General features: G+C 44.6%; 2 protein-coding genes across 3 annotated transcripts in view; both read left to right on the forward strand.

Moving 5' to 3' along the window:
- The window catches only part of GSTCD (glutathione S-transferase C-terminal domain containing), an 84,116-nt gene extending 78,514 nt beyond the window's left edge, over nt 1–5,602 (forward strand). For both annotated transcript variants that reach the window (XM_069978419.1, XM_069978418.1), the window contains exons 11-12: nt 3,749–3,818; nt 5,348–5,602. In XM_069978419.1, coding sequence (XP_069834520.1) covers nt 3,749–3,818; nt 5,348–5,484 — 207 coding nt within the window. In that variant the 3' untranslated portion in view covers nt 5,485–5,602. The remainder of the gene's footprint in view (nt 1–3,748; nt 3,819–5,347) is intronic.
- The window catches only part of AIMP1 (aminoacyl tRNA synthetase complex interacting multifunctional protein 1), a 433,090-nt gene that overhangs the window by 21,631 nt on the left and 391,337 nt on the right, over nt 1–20,122 (forward strand). The window lies entirely within an intron of this gene.

A 20,122-nucleotide genomic window follows, 5' to 3' on the forward strand; every position in this document is an offset into this window, starting at 1 on the left:
ACAGCATAGATCAATGAGATAGCCACTGGATTGCCTCCGGCTGCTGCAGCCGAAAACAACCGAGTGCCGAATCGGGATCAGCGCCAATACGGACACCAGGGATCGGGCTGCATAAAGGATTCAGATGCAGCTGTCAACTTTGACAGATGCATCTAAATTCTTAATTAGTGGGCACAGCGATCGGACCGTGCCCACTAATTGCCGCGGCCCCGGGCTACATGCGGCACCCGGGAGCGCGGCGGTTCAGAGCAGGATCACCACGCGGCCCCACTCTGAACCCCCTGAGGTGGCCGCAGGGCGTAAATATACGCCTGCGGTCGTTAAGGGGCTAGTATAGAATACCAATAGAACAAATAAATATATCTATGGACTTGATCAAGTTTACATTTTTTCTGAAATGTATTGGGCTAGCATCACAAGTTCTGTTCTCCTTCAACTTGTAACTCCCAGATCTATATAGACGCTGCCTTTGAAATGAACTGTATGTGCACATGCTATTATTTTTTACAGTAGGTCCTACAAGTAACGTCTGATGTGATACAATAACATACCAAAATGTATTTTAAGGGGAACATTAAAGATGAGCAAACCAAACTTCCTGAGCTAAGATTCATTCTGACTTTCAGTATCGAACCAAACTATTTGCAAATTTTTGAAAAATTCACTCATTTCCAGTGAACATTTTACTGATAAGAAACAGACACTATAGGAGCTGATAAGTACTGGAAGACTTGAGATTTTTAAATAAAGGTAATTTACAAATCTCTATAACCTTCTGGCACCAGTAGTTTTGAAAACTTTTTTTTTTCTTCAAAGTACCCCTTTAAAAGCATTTAGTGACCTCCTTCAGGGCAGATTTCATTGACTTGTAAACATTACCAGACCCTATTGTTTGTATAGGACACACTTGTAAGCATGCTCACATGCATGTGACCTATGCAAAGGTCATTTCACTGGGAGGGGGAGGCTGAGCGGTGAGCTTCATATGTTGTCTCTGCTATCTACCGGTGTCACCTTTAATGCCATACTGATCACAGACCCCTACTTATCACCACAAGATTATTTTATAATATGGATAATAACATGAACAACAACAAAAAAATTCCATCTCTCATTCCTCACAGACTCTTTGAAAAATGAAAGGTGGAATCTGATTGGTTGCTAGGGGCAACTGAGCCAGTCTCACTTTACTCCATGTTTGATAAATTTCCCACAATATGTCTGGTCCAAGTTTTCTTCCTTTTACTTTCTGGTCTTTGCAGGGAAAGACGTTTTATATCCAGAGTTTAGACTAGTGAGATTCCTGTTACTTTGTGCATGGCGCAGCCCCCAGCAGCCATTTGTAAGAAAGTGAGGGGGATATGTGTTTGCACAAGCTGCAGTAAGAACGCCGTACTCTCCAGACGCTAGTGCTGTAGGGATGTGCTGCTATGTTTAATAGCTCTATTTATGGACTTAGCCTTGATAATTGGCGGAAGGCCCACCATTCAGGGCAATAGCCAGACATTGTCTCTCTGGCCGCACAAGCAAACTTAGTCCTCTAGTCCATTAATTATCTGAGCTAAATCCGACTTTGATGGAGTTACACAGGTTAAAGATTTCTCTTTATTCCCACTCTGAAAGCCAATACTTCAAAAGTGAAGTACGGGAAGGGATTTACTATGGATTTCCCTTTATCTGCTTAATTTGGTGGATTTGAAAAATAAATAGGTAAAATGCACAAAATGTACTATAACCATAACGGATACGATGCACATCTTTTCTTTGCAGCATTTACAATGTGTGTATTCTAGAAGATACTAAAGACTGTAGTATTTCTTAACGTTTTCTCACTTAATATAAATATATATACACTAACGTTCAAAAGTCTGGGGGTCACCCAAACAATTTTGTGTTTTCCATGAAAAGTCACACTTCTTCACCACCATACGTTGTGAAATGAATAGAAAATAGGGTCAAGACATTGACAAGGTTAGAGATAATGATTTGTATGTGAAATAACATTGTTTTTACATCACACTTTGCTTTCGTCAAAGAATCCTCCTTTTGCAGCAATTCCAGCATTGCACACCTTTGGCATTCTAGCTATTAATCTGTTGGGGTAAGCTGGAGAAATTGCACCCCACGCTTCTAGAAGCAGCTCCCACAAGTTGAATTGTTTAGATGGGCACTTCTGGCGTACCATACGGTCCAGCTGCTCCCACAACAGCTCAATGGGGTGGTGATCTGGTGACTGCGCTGGCCACTCCATTACCGATAGATTACCAGCTGCCGCTTCTGCTGTAAATAGTTCTTGCACAATTTGGAGGTGTGTTTAGGGTCATTGTCCTGTTGTAGGATGAAATTGGCTCCAATCAAGCGCTGTCCACTGGGTATGGCATGGCGGTGCAGAGTGATAGCCTTCCTTATTCATAATCCCTTTTACCCTGTACAAATCTCCCACCTTACCAGCACCAACCCCAGACCATCACATTACCTCCACCATGCTTAACAGATGGCGTCAGGCATTCTTCCAGCATCTTTTCATTTGTTCTGCGTCTCACAAACGTTCTTCTTTGTGATCCAAACACCTCAAACTTGGATTCATCCGTCCACAACACTTTTTTCCAGTCTTCCTCTGTCCAATGTCTGTGTTCTTTTGCCCATCTTAATCTTTTTCTTTTATTGGCCAGTCTCAGATATGGGTTTTTCTTTGCCACTCTGCCCTGAAGCCCAAAATCTCGCAGCCGCCTCTTCACTGTAGATGTTGACCCTGGTGTTTTGCGGGTACTATTTAATGAAGATGCCAGTTGGGGACCTGTGAGGCGTCTGTTTCTCAAACTAGAGACTCTAATGTGCTTATCTTCTTGCTTAGTTGTGCAACGCGGCCTCCCACTTCTTTTTCTAATCTGGTTAGAGCCTGTTGGTGCTGTCCTCTGAAGGAATTAGTACACACCGTTGTAGGAAATCTTCAATTTCTTAGCGATGGAATAGCCTTCATTTCTAAGAACAAGAATAGACTGTCGAGTTTCAGATGAAAGTTCTCTTTTTCTGGCCATTTTGAGCGTTTAATTGACCCCACAAATGTGATGCTCCAGAAACTCAATCTGCTCAAAGGAAGGTCAGTTTTGTAGCTTCTGTAACGAGCTAGACTGTTTTCAGATGTGTGAACATGATTGCACAAGGGTTTTCTAATCATCAATTAGCCTTCTGAGCCAATGAGCAAACACATTGTACCATTAGAACACTGGAGGAATAGTTGCTGGAAATGGGCCTCTATACACCTATGTAGATATTGCACCAAAAAGCAGACATTTGCAGATAGAATAGTCATTTACCACATTAGCAATGTATAGAGTGTATTTGTTTAAAGTTAGGACTAGTTTAAAGTTATCTTCATTGAAAAGTACAGTGCTTTTCCTTCAAAAATAAGGACATTTCAATGTGACCCCAAACTTTTGAACTGTATATATATATATATATATATATATATATATATATATATATATAATATTTATTTATTTATTTAATAAATTAAGTTAGAAAGCTTTAAAAAGAAATACTACATTTTTTAATATCTCCTAGAATATATATATATATATATTTGATTACATATGTCCATTTCCTCCTTTCACGTTTTCTTAGTAATTTCATATATATCTAATATATTATGAAATTATAAAAAGATATATATATATATATATATATATATATATATATATATATATATACCTCTTTGATTACATATATGTCCATTTCCTTCTTCTAGGAGCACATGGTGCTGTGTAGATTTGCAGATCAGACAGCTGTCCAGCTTCCTGCGGAGCGGAGGCAGATAGGTATGCTTCTGCTATGCCGTCTACTTGTAGTATGCATGCTCTCTGTTTCCAGAATGTGAAGAACACTTACAATAATATTGTGGCTATTTAAATATCATTATATGCATACTAAATAAAGAGTCAGCAAATGAGTTTGTGCTCCCAGAAGTCTTACATTACAGTCATGGGTATGAATTACTTGGGTTTGAATCTACCAAGTATAGCTCACATGTACATAAGGGAAGACATGGCTTATGGGACCTTAGTAAGCACTCAGTGGTGCCTCAAGAACCAATTATAACCCCCTCGACCTTTGCACTGTATGATATCTGACTATGACCTTATTGCTGTGGTTTTTAAATTGTAAAGTAAGGGTCCTATTAGATGAAGCGATTTTTAACGATTAGCGATTACCGATAAACAGTCAAAAACGCAATTGTTTATTGTTAACCTCGTTCACCATATTACACAGAATGATAGTCGTTAGTTACATCGTTATAACGATTGTTACTACGATAGTTTACTCTATCTGATCCCAGCAAAAGTAAGATCGATTTGGAATTAGGGCCCTATTATACAGGACGATTATTGTGCGGAAAATCAATATATTTTTCAAATTTAAACAATAATCGTTCTGTGTAATTGCAGCCAACGATCGAAAAAATCGTTTGTGTGTCATTTATCGTTGATTTAGATCTGACCCTAAAATCATTGTTAATCGATCGCTGTAATTCCACATTCATTTGCTGTAGTTCCGCATTTATTCACTAATCGTTCAGTGTAAGGTTCGTAACTAACGGCCATCGTTCTGTGCAATATGGTGAACGATTTCAGGTTAATGATAAACAATCTCGTTTGCCATTGTTTATCGTTAATCATTATCGTTAAAAAATGCTTTGTCTGATAGGACCCCCTTACACTGAACGAATAGTGAACAAATGTAGAATTACAGCAAACGATTAACAATGATTTTAGGGTCAGATCTAAATCAACGATCAACGACATACGGACGATTTTTCGATAGTTGCCTGCAATTACATGGAACGATTATCATCCAAATTGGAACTATATAACGATCTTTCGTGTAATAGGGCCCTAAAGGGGTTCTAGTGAAAAGTACTGTTCTGTGACACAAGAGCATCTATGAACCATAATTAGAGATGAGCGAACCTGGAGCATGCTCGAGTTCATCCGAACCCGATTGTTCGGCATTTGATTAGTGGTGGCTGCTGAAGTTGGATAAAGCCCTAAGGCTATGTGGAAATCATGGATATAATCATTGGCTGTATCCATGTTTTCCCAACAACCTTAGAGCTTTATCCAAGTTCAGCAGCCCCAGCTAATCAAATACCGAACGTCCGGGTTCGGATGGACTCGAACCCGAACCCGGTTTGCTTATCTCTAACCATAATGCAACTTTATCCATATTATAACATATTTGACAGTATAGGCTCAGTTATTTGCCAGTCTTAAATTTTTGCATTTTTGGAACTATTGGCTTGTAAAAGAAATGGTACGTGTTATAAAAAGCTACATATGTTGTTTTGCAGGAAAGAACTGCATGGGATTGGTTGACTTGGATCGAGCATGGGCTGCAGAACAACATGGCTACAAAGCCAAGGTTATTTCAATGGAACCAGAAAGCTGCTCCCCAAAAAACAATATGATAGTTGGCTGCCCGAATTAGGCTTTTTGTTGTTGTCTATTTTTACATACTTATTTTTAGGTTTTTATTATATTTTTTATTGTAAATACATACAATAGGTTTTTAATTAAATGCTATAATAAAATCACCTTATACATTACCGTGTAATTCTTTATAATTTTTTTTAATAGAAATTGGAAATCCTGGAGGATCCTTCTGTCATCTTCCTATATCAGGAAGTAGGAGGGATATTGAGCCTCAGTACTTCAGTACTATAAAAATGATAGTGATTTTATGGCACCCCAGGTGTTGAGTATATTACTCTAGAGCTGTGAAAACAATTAGGAGACTTCCGTGGCCGTTTTTACGGTCAGGAAATGCTGATCAGGGAGTCTTTCCAGAGGCTTCATGAAACCGTCAGTATTTCATGACCGTAAAAACTGAAAAGATGAATAAATGAAAAGACATACTTACCTGCTGCTGCACGATAGCAGTGGTGTTCTTCAGCTCCTCCATTCTAGCCCTACACATGTGTCGGAGTGCTGGGGAGAGAGCAGCCTCTTGTGGCCAGAGGTATAAGGCTAGGTTCACACTGTGTTTTCCTCTCCGTTTAACATATAAGTTTTATGGAAAAAATTGATGCAATTGTGGGCTGTCCGTTTGGATCTGTTTTCCATTATAAAAAAAAAAAACGGATCCGTTTTTTTTTAATGCATACAAAAATAGTGTTGACTACGTTTTTCTGTCCGTTAAAAGTAACCAATTAAAAACGGATACAGTGAACCGATAGAAAAAACGCAGTGTGAACCCAGCCTAATACTGCCACCAGCCATAAGAGTGATTGGCAGGGCGAGGGGGCCAATGGCTCACCGTCCTGTAAGACACATGCCGCATTTAACTCTATGCACTCCTGATTAGGAGCGCATACAGTTGAAGGGCCAGGTACAGCACCTGATGGTTGCCCGGGTGCTGACGCCTGCCTGGTCTAGCTAGGAGTGCATCCGGAATTCTGAGCAGATTCCGGATGTGCATGTTCTATAATGTCTGATCCTAATTTTTATTTTTTGCCACGGACACCCTTCAGGAAAAATCCTGAAGGGTGTCCATGCCTAATAGAACCCTATGGATAAGAAATCCTGATAAATTTTGCCCACTTGTACATGGGGCTTTAGGCAAATGGTTTCCGAAAGATTATCGTTAAGAAACTGTTCACAACGAAGCGGTAATTCGGTTGAATAGTAGTTAACGATTAAATGAGGAACGAGAAACCGTTGATCGCTTAATGAGACCTGGACCTATTTTTAACTGTGCTCGTTCGCATGGAATAAGACGTCGTTCGCAATAGCAAAGACAAGACGACCACAAGAATGATCATAAGTAAGAATCATCGTTCCGTGTAATTGGGTGAACGATTTCAGGTCGTTCGCAATAGCGGTAGTTTGAGATTGTTTATCGTTAACGATTATCCAAACAATAATCGTCCCGTGGAAGAGGGCCCTTACTATATCAGCCTGCACAACCATCAAGTGAAGTCCTGCTTTAGGGAGGAAGTCGAATGTCTGTCCGTGGCTATACAATACACCTATCTGTTGTGTCCTCTGAAGCTATTAATAAGTAACATAGTTATAGAGTTTGGCAAAACATTGCTCATGGCTCATGGCAGCACTTACAAAAGTATGATCTTGTATATTTTACCTTATATGAACCTTAGAAATATTCAATTTTCCACAGCCCGGTAGCTTTCTTATTAAGCTTTATCACTAGAACACTGTTAATAATATCTGACTATTAGTGATATAATGAAGTAAGATCATTTGGCCTCCACTCGCCCTCGCCTTAGGACGGTATCCACACCCGCAATCTGTATTTCATGACACAGCCTAGAGCCAGATATTATGCAGTCTGTCAGCTTGCCAGATCTCCTGCATATAAATCATGAGTTATTATGCTGTGCATATGAGAATATTGTACAAATCAATTGCCCCAGGCACTCTGGGTTTATTATTAATACCTGAAGTTAATAATTAGGTTCTATATCTTCATAAATAAGAATTAGTCGGCATGAGCACATGATTGGAAGAAATAAGGCAGAATCCTAATGTGGACTTCAGTTTTAACCTACTGATTTCAGTGCTTCCCTTTCCACGTTCTGGAAAAAAAAGTGTTGTCCGCCTTGTATAGCACAAGGACATAGAAAGGATTTATACAGAATGTGGGAGATTTATCAAACATGGTGTAAAGTGAGACTGGCTCAGTTGCCCCAAGCAACCAATCAGATTCCACCTTTCATTCCTCACAGACTCTTTAAAAAATGAAAGGCGGAATCTGATTGGTTGCTAGGGGCAACTGAGCCAGTTTCACTTTACACCATGTTTGATAAATCTCCCCCAATGTGTTGGTGGTTTACACAGAATTGGGTTTAATCTGCACAAATAATAAAGATTCAGTTTCTATTGATGTTGACTATTTCTGGGCTGGGCAGCAAACAAAAAGCAGTAGGTCCAGAAATCTGAAAGTAGTTCCAATGCCGCTGTTAAAGGAGAAGTCCTATGATTGCTAAAATCCTGAATTGGGGGGGGGGGGAATTGATTATAAGTAGGTACTTACCTCTTCTCGTGCCTGCAGTGAGTGTTGGGAGGCGGCGCAGGACCCCCACCAAAGGTCGTTTTCCCCTGAGTTGTGATGATGTCACATTTGGGGGCAGGGAGTTTGATCAGGAGTAGGAACTTACCTCTCCCGATCACCCGAGACAGCCAGAATGATTTCCGGTGGAGGTCCCAAGGCCGGTCCCACCATTCACTGCAGACATGGGGAGAGGTACTGTAAGTGCATACTCTTTATCAAATTCCCACCTGTCGGCTGCCAGATTTTAAAACGCCCGTTATTTGCCACTATTTTTACATTGTGGCATCTTAGCCCCTAACTCAAATAAATGGCGGAGCATTGACTAAACTAGCTATATAGATACAATATGATGTATCATGATTAGAGATGAGCCAACCTGGTTCGGGTTCGAGTCCATATGAACCCGAACGTTCGGCATTTGATTAGCGGCAGCTGCTGAACTTGGATAAAGCTCTAAGGTTGTCTGGAAAACATGGATACAGCCAATGACTATATCCATGATTTCCACATAGCCTTAGGGCTTTATCCAAGTTCAGCAGCCACCGCTAATCAAATGCCGAAAGTTCGGGTTCGGATCGACTTGAGCATGCTGGAGGTTCGCTCATCTCTAATCATGATCTATTCCACAGGGCGACGGCAGCAGATAGTTGCTATCTTATGGTGCGTTTGCACAGACAGATTTTTTAAGCCAAAGCTAGGAATGGATTTGAAAAGAGGAGAAATCTCAATCTCTTTATGACCTGTTCCCTGTTTATAGTCTGTTCCTGGCTTTGGCTTCAAAGATCTGTCAGATAAATCTGTCTGTGTAAAACGCTCCATTAGTCGTCTGTCTTTTAATATGTAGAAAGACATCGATCAGCTGAAATCGTTCATGACGGCTGATCATTGTCTTCTATTATGGTGCCTTTACACAGAGAGATTTATCTGACAGATTTTTTAAGCCAAAGCCAGGAACAGACTGTAAACAGAGAACATGTCATAAAATAAATACTGATATTTCGCCTCTTTTCAAATCCATTCCTGGCTTCGGCTTCCAAAATCTGTCAGATAAATCTGCCTGTGTAAACGCACCATTACATGAGACGATTATTGGACGTAACAGCCGAATACGACCAATAATAATTTCGTGTAATAGGGCTTTAATAGAAGTCATGCAAAGCAGTTTCTTATTCTAAAGAACAAATTGAAACACCAATGTTAAATAGATAGATAACGGGGGAGAATTATCAAACATGGTGTAAAGTGGAACTGGCTCAGTTGCCTCTAGCAACCAATCAGATTCCACCTTTCATTTTCCAAAGTGTCTGTGAGGAATGAAAGGTGGAATCTGATTGGTTGCTAGGGGCAACTGAGCCAGTCTCACTTTACACCATGTTTGATAAATCTCCGCCAACATGTTTTAAAGACGGAAATCCAACGTTCCTTCTACAAATAAAAAAAAATTTATCCACAAAGAAGTGATAAGGAACATGTTGGTGCCTTGATGTCTGGCTCACCTTTTACCAAATATCTCATCTATTTCTTTCAAGTCCTATATGTCCTATATAGAATTATTTAAAATAAAAAAATAAAGAAGTGTGTGAGGACGCCTTAATGTATCATAGTGAAAATATGTTTTATTAAAGGAAACACCAAATGGTTTTCTGCAGATGATACTTTTTATAGCTTAGTTTTCGCAGACAATTTCGGCCTTTCCTCGGGCCTTGTCATACTTTGCATTCCTCTGATAGGGCCGGACTATATTTCTTTCTGAAGTATTTATTGCTCCACTTGACAGGAATTTTACAAGAATACGCGTCTCTATGGATATTGTTCAGCATCGTAGTCTTTCTCTATCCATTCACCTGTCCTACAAGAGTTCAAGATTCTTGCTTTAATAATCCAAGACGATGGCTGCCAGGAGTCATTTCTGCAGACAGCTGATTCATCTGACAAATGATGTACGGGGAAGGTCGCGGGTGGCCTCGTTCTTATCAACCCCTTAACACATTTCTCTTGCTCCTGTCCTTACAAGATTTAAGATTCAGTAGATAAGTAGCCATAATACATCTCCCTGCATTTAAGCAAGCTTGACCATTTGACCAGGGAATACAGGCACTTGCCCTGGGTAAATGTATAGACAGCAAGTCATGTAACTCATTTTCGAGCTCTTTTTATTCTCCCAAAAAGGAAACCTCTTTAAGGGTGCGTTCACACGTACAGGATCTGCAGCAGATTTGATGGCGCAGATTTGCTTTGAATCTACAGCCTCAAATCTGCACCATCAAATCTGCTGCAGATCCTGTACGCACCCTAAGGGGGGTTAAAGGGGTTGTCCAGCGGAAATCTTTTTCTTTCAAATCAACTGGTTTCAGAAAGTTATATAGATTTGTAATTTACTTCTATTAAAAAAAATCTCAGGTCTTCCCATACTTACCAGCTGCTGTATGTCCTGTAGGAAATGGTGTTTTCTTTTCAGTCTGACACAGTGCTCTCTGCTGCCACATCTGCCTGAGACAAGAACTGTCCAGAGCAGGAGATGTTTTCTATAGGGGTTTGCTACTGATCAGGACAGTTCCTGTCACGGACAGAGGTGGCAGCAGAGAGCACTGTGTCAGACTGAAAAGAAAACACCATTTCCTGCAGGACATACAGAAGTAATAAGTACTGGAAGACTTGAGATTTTTGAATAGAAGTAAATTACAAATCTATATAACTTTCTGAAATCAGTTGATTTGAAAGAAAACGATGATATAATAACCTTCTGATCAACTTTTTCATTGATACCTGCTGCAGTGAATGGAAACGTTTACACCCAAAGGTTAAAACCCTGACCTCATCATGTCCAGCTGACACAGGTAGACTGTCTATTACTAGAGAGGGCTTTGATACGTTTTACAAGTTGTGTACTTGTGTCAGCCGGACATGGTGTTCAGCTTCTGGCAATAAACAAGGATGTTTGGACTTGCTTACAGAAGGCGGACATTTTTTAGGTGAGGGAGAAGAACAAAATATGTTAAATTCATTTGCTTCTCTGTCTTACAATTAATAAGATTCATTTCTAAAAATCAGGAATGCATTCGAAAAAATTGCCGGTCTAAAGGTGCGCATACATTTTCAGTTCTCTCTCCTGACCTACCTATACACCATTCGGTTCTTAGAGTGGAGGCACACGAGGCATCACATTAACACACTAAGAGCCCTATTCCACCGGACGATTATTGTTCAGATTATAGTTAAATCGTTCGAATCTAAACGATAATCGTTCGGTTGAAATGCAATTAACGATTAACGACCGAACGAGAAATCGTTGATCGCTTTATAAGACCTGGACCTATTTTTATCGTTGCTCGTTCACAAAACGTTCACAAATCGTTCACATTGAATAAGACGTTGTTTGGTCGTTCGCAGTAGATACGAACGCAATAGCGAAGGAATAGCGAAGAAAAAACCTAAAAAATCTAAAATACGATCATAAGTAACGATTATCGTTCCATGGAAATGAGTGAACGTTTTCAGGTCTTTCGCAATAGCGGTCGTTTGAGATCGTTAACGATTATGTGAACAATAATCGTCCGGTGAAATTGGGCCCATAGGGTGGGTTCACACTATGGAACCCGATGGATTCCGTAGCTCGTGCCTGTTACGGCCGTGCGCCTCTCTGCCCGTGCCACAGACATTATTCCATGGGCAGGCGAATTCCGCATTTCACCGAAAAAATTGACGTTTAAATTCTTTTGGCGGAATCCGCCTGCCCATAGAATGGTGTCTATGGAGCCGGCTGAAAGGCGGGTGGTTGTGAACTGGTACTAGCTACGGAATCCGTCAGAAATTCTCCGCTCAGGTTCCGTGGTGTGAACCCACCCTAAGGGTCCTATTACACCGACAGATTTACCTGAGTTCTGCAGCCAAAGCCAGGAATGGATTTAAAAAGAGGAGAAATCTCAGTCTTTGCTTTGTGAATTGTTCTCTGTTTATAGTCTGTTTCCAGATAATCTGTTGGTGTAATAGAGCCCCAAGTAAGGTGGGATTCTGAGCGGAGTCCACGGCAGGGGTTCCGCTTGGAATTCCCCACTTTTGCTCAGTGTGAACATACCCTAAAGTAGGGGGTACTACAACTGACTTTAGTCTAAGTTGTATAGGCACTTCTACATTCAAAGCTTAATACTAAAAGGGCAGTTAAATATAATTTAAGTGTGAATATGTAAGGGACAGCATTGATCTAAATCCTCCTAATAGATGTAAATAACATAACAACCTCTAGTTGTATTATATTAAACACAAGATCCAGCATTGGCCTGGGTTTTAATGGCCTGTAAAAAAAAGGGCAAAAAGCAGTTTTGAAGTCAGCTAACCACTTTCCCAGGTATGTGTGTTAATCCTGTTCTAAGTACAAACTATATATCCTTATGATAATGTAAACTTTTTATGTAGAAGGAATGCAAGACTAAATTAATAGGCAAAACATCTGGAATACCTCATATGCACTAATACAAGTCAGTAGGATCACTACTGAGAAAATAGCACAAAGGGAGTTAAATGTTACATTATTAGTATACGTATGTGTTATCTATGTGTAAATATATAAATAGTAGCTTCCAAATCTAAATAAGTATCCAGAGTGGTGCCCGGGGCCTGTACCTTGAGTCTTTTATAAGGTGTTTTGGAGAGATGAGCGAACCGAGTTCGGGTTCGAGTCGATCCGAACCCGAACGTTCGGTATTTGATTAGCGGTGGCTGCTGAACTTGGATAAAGCTCTAAGGTTGACTGGAAAACATGGATACAGCCAATGACTATATCCATGATTTCCACATAGCCTTAGGGCTTTATCCAAGTTCAGCAGCCACCGCTAATCAAATGCCAAAAGTTTGGGTTCGAATCAACTCGAGCATGCTGGAGGTACGCTCATCTCTAGTGTTTTGGTGGTTTTATATCTTCGGAGCCCACCATCATCCCTGATCCTAAATCTATTCTATCTTGAGACTCTTGGCTAGCTAAATATATGCAATACAGTTCTTGGTTTCAGTTTGCAACTTTAATCCATGCCACAGCACAACTTCAGTGGTCACAATAACGCTGCGGTTAAATATTGCAGTTAAAGGGGTATTACACCCCTGAGAAAAAAATTTAAATGCTCCCAAACCTAGCTGGTCTCTCTCAACAAGTCTCCCTGAGTATTTCGAGCAGTCTCCTGTCTTTCTAGCTGCCGCTGTTCCTGAGTTGCAAGTTTTTCTAAAAGCCGATCTATATCCAAGGTGACGCCAGCTGGGAAACTACATCTCCCAGCATGTATTGCACTTCGGAGCCACTTATGCTGGTGTGCTGCGGACCAATGCTTCATATATTCTGGAATCCCAGGCCAAGGGAATTACTCTGTACAGCACCCACTACATTGGATTTGGAAGTGCGTCTTTCTCCTGTTTAGATTAGAAAGAGAGAAATAGATAAAACAAATGTGTTTCCTTTTCCCTATACTGCTCAGGAGGATGTCACTGTTTTGTTGTTTTCCCCTTTCCTTGGCCAGGTGCTCACTGATTGGTGGGATGTCATTGGTGGACGGGGATGTGTCACGCCTGGAGTAGTGGATCCACTGGACCGTCACCAGCGACGGCACTAACCTCACCAGGGAGCGGAGTCTAAGGGGCCGCTGGTTTTCACCAGAGCCCGCCGCAAGGCGGGATGGACTTGCTGCGGCAGGCGACCCCCAGGTCGCTACCCCTGGCTTGGTTGCTGGTGACGGCAGGCGAGGCGTAGCAGGAGCCGTAGGCAGGAGATGATACTGGCAATGGTCTGGGAAGCCGCCGCGGCCGTGACAGTACCCCCCCCCTTTGGCCTCCCCCTCTTTCTTGCCTGCAAATGGCACAGGAAGCCACAAAGTCTTTGACATCTTGGAACAAACTGGGCCACCAGTAGTGGCGGGAGATCCGTTGCCCGGTCTTACGGACTCCAGGGTGCCCGGCCTCCAATGAGGAATGTCCCCACTTCAAAATCCCTTTTCGAAGCGCAGGGTGAACATGGGTCTTTCCGGGGGGTATTCTCTGAAGAGTAGAGGTGACGACTGGTACTAGGCGATCAGGAGGTATAGTGTGGCGAGGGGATGTGGGTTTGTGGATGAGATCCTTCTCGGCAGAGAAGGCATCCGCCAAGTCTTGGTCTTCTGCCGGTAGGCCGGATAGAGGCTTGGCGGGGTCAGGTGACGACACAGAGTACTTGGTCTGAGGTGACTTGAGACACTGGTTGGAACAGTCCTGACCCCAACTGATAATCTCCCCGGTTCTCCAGTCCAGCTTAGGAGCATGTAATTGCAGCCAAGGGAGTCCCAGGAGGATGGCGGGGGATGAACGGGGCAGGACGTAGAAGGATATCTTTTCCTGATGTAAAGGACCCACCTGGAGGACTAGAGGTGCGGTCTGGAAATATATCTGGTCGGTAAGAATCTCGCCCGTGACCGAGGAGATAGTCAAGGGCCTGGCTAGTTGGATCACGGGTAGCCGCCATCTTTGGACCAATGTTGCCGCAATAAAACTGCCTGCTGACCCAGAATCGAGAAAGGCAGTAGTCTGGTGATTTTGTCCTGAGGATGTCTGGATGGAAACCGACATAGACAAACTTGGAAAGGTAGCGTTCACGCCTAGGGACACCTGTCCCACCGGACCTAGGTGCGAGCATTTCCCGGACGTTTGGGGACGTAGGGGACATCTCAGCCGAAAGTGATCCGAACCACCGCAGTAGAGGCAGAGATTCAGCTCCAGACGACGAATTCTTTCATCAGGCGTCAGGTGAGCCCGTTCCACCTGCATGGGAATCTCAGGAGAGGGCTGGGGCACCAGAAAGTCAGGATTCTGGAAAACCGGCGCCAGCTGGTGATGGCGACGGGGCAAGCCTAGTAGATGTTCATGCCGAACCTCCTCCTCCCTCTCCGAAAAACGAGTATCAACTCTGGTGGCCAGTAGGATGAGTTCGTTCAGGGAGGTAGGTAGGTCTCGGGCGGAAAGCACGTCTTTCACTTGACTGGATAGGCCCTTCTTGAAGGTGGCTATTAGAGCGGCTTCATTCCAGTCCAATTCAGCCGCCAGGGTACGGAACTGGATGGCGTAATCGCCAACAGAGGAGCTCCCTTGAGAGAGGTTGAGGAGAGCAGTTTCAGCTGAAGAAGCACGGGCAGGTTCCTCAAAGACGGAGCGAAACTCGAATAAGAAGGTTCGGAGATTGGCAGCAGCAGGGTCATCTCGGTCCCACAGCGGCGTGGCCCAGGCCAGAGCTCTACCCTCTAATAGGCTGATGATGAAAGCCACTTTAGAGCGCTCAGTGGGAAACTGATTGCTTAGAAGTTCGATATACATAGTGCATTGAGTCAGGAATCCTCTGCACAACTTGGAGTCACCAGAGTATTTGCTTGGGAGAGCCAGTAGAAGTCTCGAGGTAGCTGCAGGTGGTGATAGACGCTGGGCTGTAGTATGCTGCTGTAGGGCGGCAGTCAATTGCTGGATTTGCTGAGCCTGTTGAGCGACCACTCTGGCGACGTCACGGAGATCAGGCACCTCGCCGGGATCCATGGTTGGAGCCTACTGTCACGCCTGGAGTAGTGGATCCACTGGACCGTCACCAGCGACGGCACTAACCTCACCAGGGAGCGGAGTCTAAGGGGCCGCTGGTTTTCACCAGAGCCCGCCGCAAGGCGGGATGGACTTGCTGCGGCAGGCGACCCCCAGGTCGCTACCCCTGGCTTGGTTGCTGGTGACGGCAGGCGAGGCGTAGCAGGAGCCGTAGGCAGGAGATGATACTGGCAATGGTCTGTAGGTGAGACCGCACGTGACAGGCAGAACACAGGAACTGAAGTATAACGGGGAAGCAGGAACCAGGAACAAGGAGTGGGGACTAGGTAGCGGACAGGGATCAGGAACAAGGACTAGGGACCAGGTAGCGGACAGGGATCAGGAACAACAGGGAGCTGGGCCAAACGCTATGGAAAGCATGTAGAGGCTCCAACCCCAGGGACAGGGCATGCTGGGATTTATAGGGGAGTGATTGGTGCAACTAACCAATTAAGGGTGGACTGGCCCTTTAAATCTGAGACAGCCGGCGCGCGCGCGCCCTAGGAGGCGGGGACGCGCGCGCCGGCCGGCACAGACCGAGACAGGAACGGAGGAGAGGTGAGGCGCCCCAGGGGCCGAACTAGCAGCAGCGCTGGGTCCCTACACAAGGACCCCGGCGGCTGCATGGGACAGGAGGCGGTCGCGGCGGCGACCCGGAACGCGGGAAGCCGCCGCGGCCGTGACAGGATGTTGGTGATGAGGTGTTACAGCTTGCCTGGCAACAAAAGAGACAGATCATATGACTTTGGTCTCAGAAGGGAGGGGGAGGACACAGGATTGGAGACCAGGAAGTGGGCCAATTGGAACATTTAGCTGACGTCAATGTGTTATTAAGGGAGCGATAGTACTGTGTGTATGTGTCCCACACACCGAGCAGAGAGGGAGGGGGAGGTAGCTAGATGTACGGGCACACCTCTCCCTCCCTGCTCGGTGCCATCTATCTCTCTCTCTGCTTGTGTGAGACTGGTCCCTCTCTACCCTGTGTCCCTCTGATACATTACATACAATTGCATATACAATACAGTGCCATAGACTTCTACATATACTCCGTCCCTGCAGGACACTCCATAAAAAGACTTTCCCCAGGTCCCCCCCCCCTCTCTCATTCACTGCTCATTATCAGGAAATCGCATCTTGTTGCATCAGACATGCCCCTGTCTGTTCTATGGAGGGGGGAGGAGGGAGATTAGTCGGCAGCAGGGAACACAGAACAAAGGATTACACAGTGGGAGCTGTGCGAAAGCCGGTATTTAGAGGTCAGTGCTGACTTCAGAGGAGATAGCCCGGTGATGTAGCTGTAAATTAACTCTTTGTTGTCTTGTTTACTATGAAAATACTGTATATGACTATTGTGTCATTATGAAATATCTAATCCTTAAACTGCTGTATGAGTTACTTGGTAATGTGGAAAGAAATGCAGCTTAATAATGAGAAACTAAGGAACCTTTATTGCACCTGTTATTACTGCAGTAATTGTCAGCATTAATAGAGCGCTATATTATGCAGCCTTTATTTTCACGACGGGCATATCCCATAACTCCTATAATCATATGTAATTGTGGGTATAGTAACACTGCGTGACTGCTGCTAACTGCAGCGATATTCTATAGGGTAATTGTCCCTAATCTCCAGGGAGAGCCGCAGGGTCAGATTCAGATTAAACAGCCGTCCTCTTTGTCTGAATGAATAAAAATATTTTTAATCTGTGTTCATTTAACATTAACATTAAAGTTACCATAAGCATTACAATAGGATCTTCATGCACGTGAGTCTGGTAGGTCCCACATCCCATTGGTTGGGGTCATGGGGTTTGGTATTTCCATACATGCTTGTCCAGCTCCCATTAAATAGGTGAAGTTATAGGAAAAAGGAGAGAATAGAAAAAAAATAGTATAGAGCTTACAATCCTGTCACTTAGCCACACTTAAAGGGGAAATCAGATCGTTACTTGAAGGTGGTGTCGGGGGATCCAGGTTCCATGGGCTTCATGTGCGGTAAAATGCATTTTAATACCACAAGCAAGGCATGACTAGCCGCGGCTCTTTTTTATCCATTATAAAAAAATAACGGTTCAAAACGGATCCGTTTGTTTTGACGGACACAAAAACGTAGCTGACGCAACTTTTGTGTCCGTAAAAAAAAACAAAAACGTTTTTATCCTTTTTTTTTTACAATGGAAATCAATGGAAATACGGATGCACGCAAATGCATCCGTTTTTTTTCATCCGTTTTTTGCAAAACAAATGGATGAAAAAAAAAAACGGATTGCTAAAACGCAGAGTGAACCCAGCCTAATGAAATTCTGGATACTCGGACATGCCAATCTAGGAAATGATGTGAGTCATGTATAATATGTATAGTAAATGACCGAACTAACAGGAACCACAGATTTCGATGTCCTCCAACATTACAGATAGAAATTTTATGATCAATATTCTTCTAATTGGCCCATGACAAGTCTCCATATTGCAAAGCTGTTCTGTCAGTGGTTCTTCAAGAAAGTTGTAACCAGTTTGTTGTGGTATATGGTTTGTAATTGAAGCAGGCCGGGTCATAATTCAGGCTGCCATAAAAGAGGAGAAAGTACTAACTTAGAAATTTCTTTGTTAATGATTTCATATTTTTTTAGTCTACTTGATCTGGAAAAATTGTTCATTAGGTAAAATAATTTCCGTTCATTTGTTTTGCACCTCAAAAACCTTTCCCGAATCTGCTCTTTTCTCAACCCTGACTCAACAAAACTGCTGGTTTTATCATCTCTCGCCTGGACTACTGTAACATCCCCCTCTCTGGACTTCAGCCCCTATTACATGGGGTGATGCTGTCAGTGCTCGTTTGCTCCTCGTTCCCCGCTTGCTGCCAGCGCTATTACACGTGCCAACAGCGAGCAGGGGGGCCATGGGGGAGCTGTGGGGTGGGGCTGCCTGGATGATCACTAGATCATCCGGGCAGCCCATAGGAGATGGTTTGCTGCCGCTCAGGGCCGTCTTACCCATTGGGCATGGTAGACGGCTGCCCGGGGGCCCTTGCGTCCTAGGGGGCCCCTGCCCGCTGTGACAGCGGGCAGGGGCCCCCTAGGACGCAAGGGTCCCCAGGCTGCCACCTCCCATGCCCAATGGGTAAGACGGCCCTGCGCGCGCCCCCTTCCCCTTCTCTTGCGACCGCAAGCACTTTCTTGCTTGCGATCGCAAGAGGAAATCCGGCCCCGGCTGATGCGTCGCTCCCCGGGGGATTCTCCGGGAGCGCACGCATCAGGAACCTCAGTGCGCGTCGCTGGGGTTTCCTGTACCGGAAGTCCCGGCCTGGGCGCACACTGAGCTTCCGGATGTGTGCGCTCCCTGAGAATCCCCCGGGGAGCGACGCATCAGCCGGGGACAGAAGAGGAGAGGAAGCAGCGACGGGGGAGCGCTGGTAGGTGAGTTGGGTGTTTGTTTTTTTTATCTGCTGTGCAGGGGGCCATCTATAAGGGGGGAATACGGGGGAGCCATCTATAGGGGGGGAATACGGGGGAGCCATCTATAGGGGGGGATACAGGGGGAGCCATCTATAAGGGGGGAATACGGGGGAGCCATCTATAGGGGGGATACAGGGGGGGAGCCATCTATAAGGGGGTGATACAGGGGGGAGCCATCTATAGGGGGGGATACAGGGGGAGCCATCTATAGGGGGGGATACAGGGGGAGCCATCTATAAGGGGGGAATACGGGGGAGCCATCCATAGGGGGGATACAGGGGGGGAGCCATCTATAGGGGGGATACAGGGGGGAGCCATCTATAGGGGGGGGATAAGGGGGAGCCATCTATAGGGGGGATACAGGGGGAGCCATCTATAGGGGGGGATACAGGGGGGAGCCATCTATAGGGGGGGATACAGGGGGAGCCATCTATAAGGGGGGAATACGGGGGAGCCATCTATAGGGGGGGATACAGGGGGAGCCATCTATAAGGGGGGAATACGGGGGGAGCTATCTATAAGGGGGGAATACGGGGGAGCCATCTATAGGGGGGGATACAGGGGGAGCCATCTATAAGGGGGGAATACAGGGGGAGCCATCTATAAGGGGGGAATACGGGGGAGCCATCTATAGGGGGGGATACAGGGGGAGCCATCTATAAGGGGGGAATACGGGGGTGCCATCTATAGGGGGGGATACAGGGGGGGAGCCATCTATACAAGGGGGGGATACAGGGGGGAGCCATCTATAAGGGGGGATACAGGTGGGAGCCATCTATATTAGGGGGGGGGATACGGGGGGATACAGGGGGGAGCCATCTATAGGGGGGGATAAAGGGGGGAGCCATCTATACAAGGGGGGGGGGTAACAGGGGGGAGCCATCTCTAAGGGGGGAATACGAGGGAGCCATCTATAAGGGGGTAATACAGGGGGAGCTATCTATAAGGGGCCAATACAGATGTGCAGTGTGTAGAGAGATGAGGATGGTGACAGAGTGTGGAGCCTAATATGTCTGTCTGGCAGAT

This window comes from Dendropsophus ebraccatus, chromosome 7, assembly GCF_027789765.1.
Source record: "Dendropsophus ebraccatus isolate aDenEbr1 chromosome 7, aDenEbr1.pat, whole genome shotgun sequence".
NCBI classification, from domain to species: domain Eukaryota; kingdom Metazoa; phylum Chordata; class Amphibia; order Anura; family Hylidae; genus Dendropsophus; species Dendropsophus ebraccatus.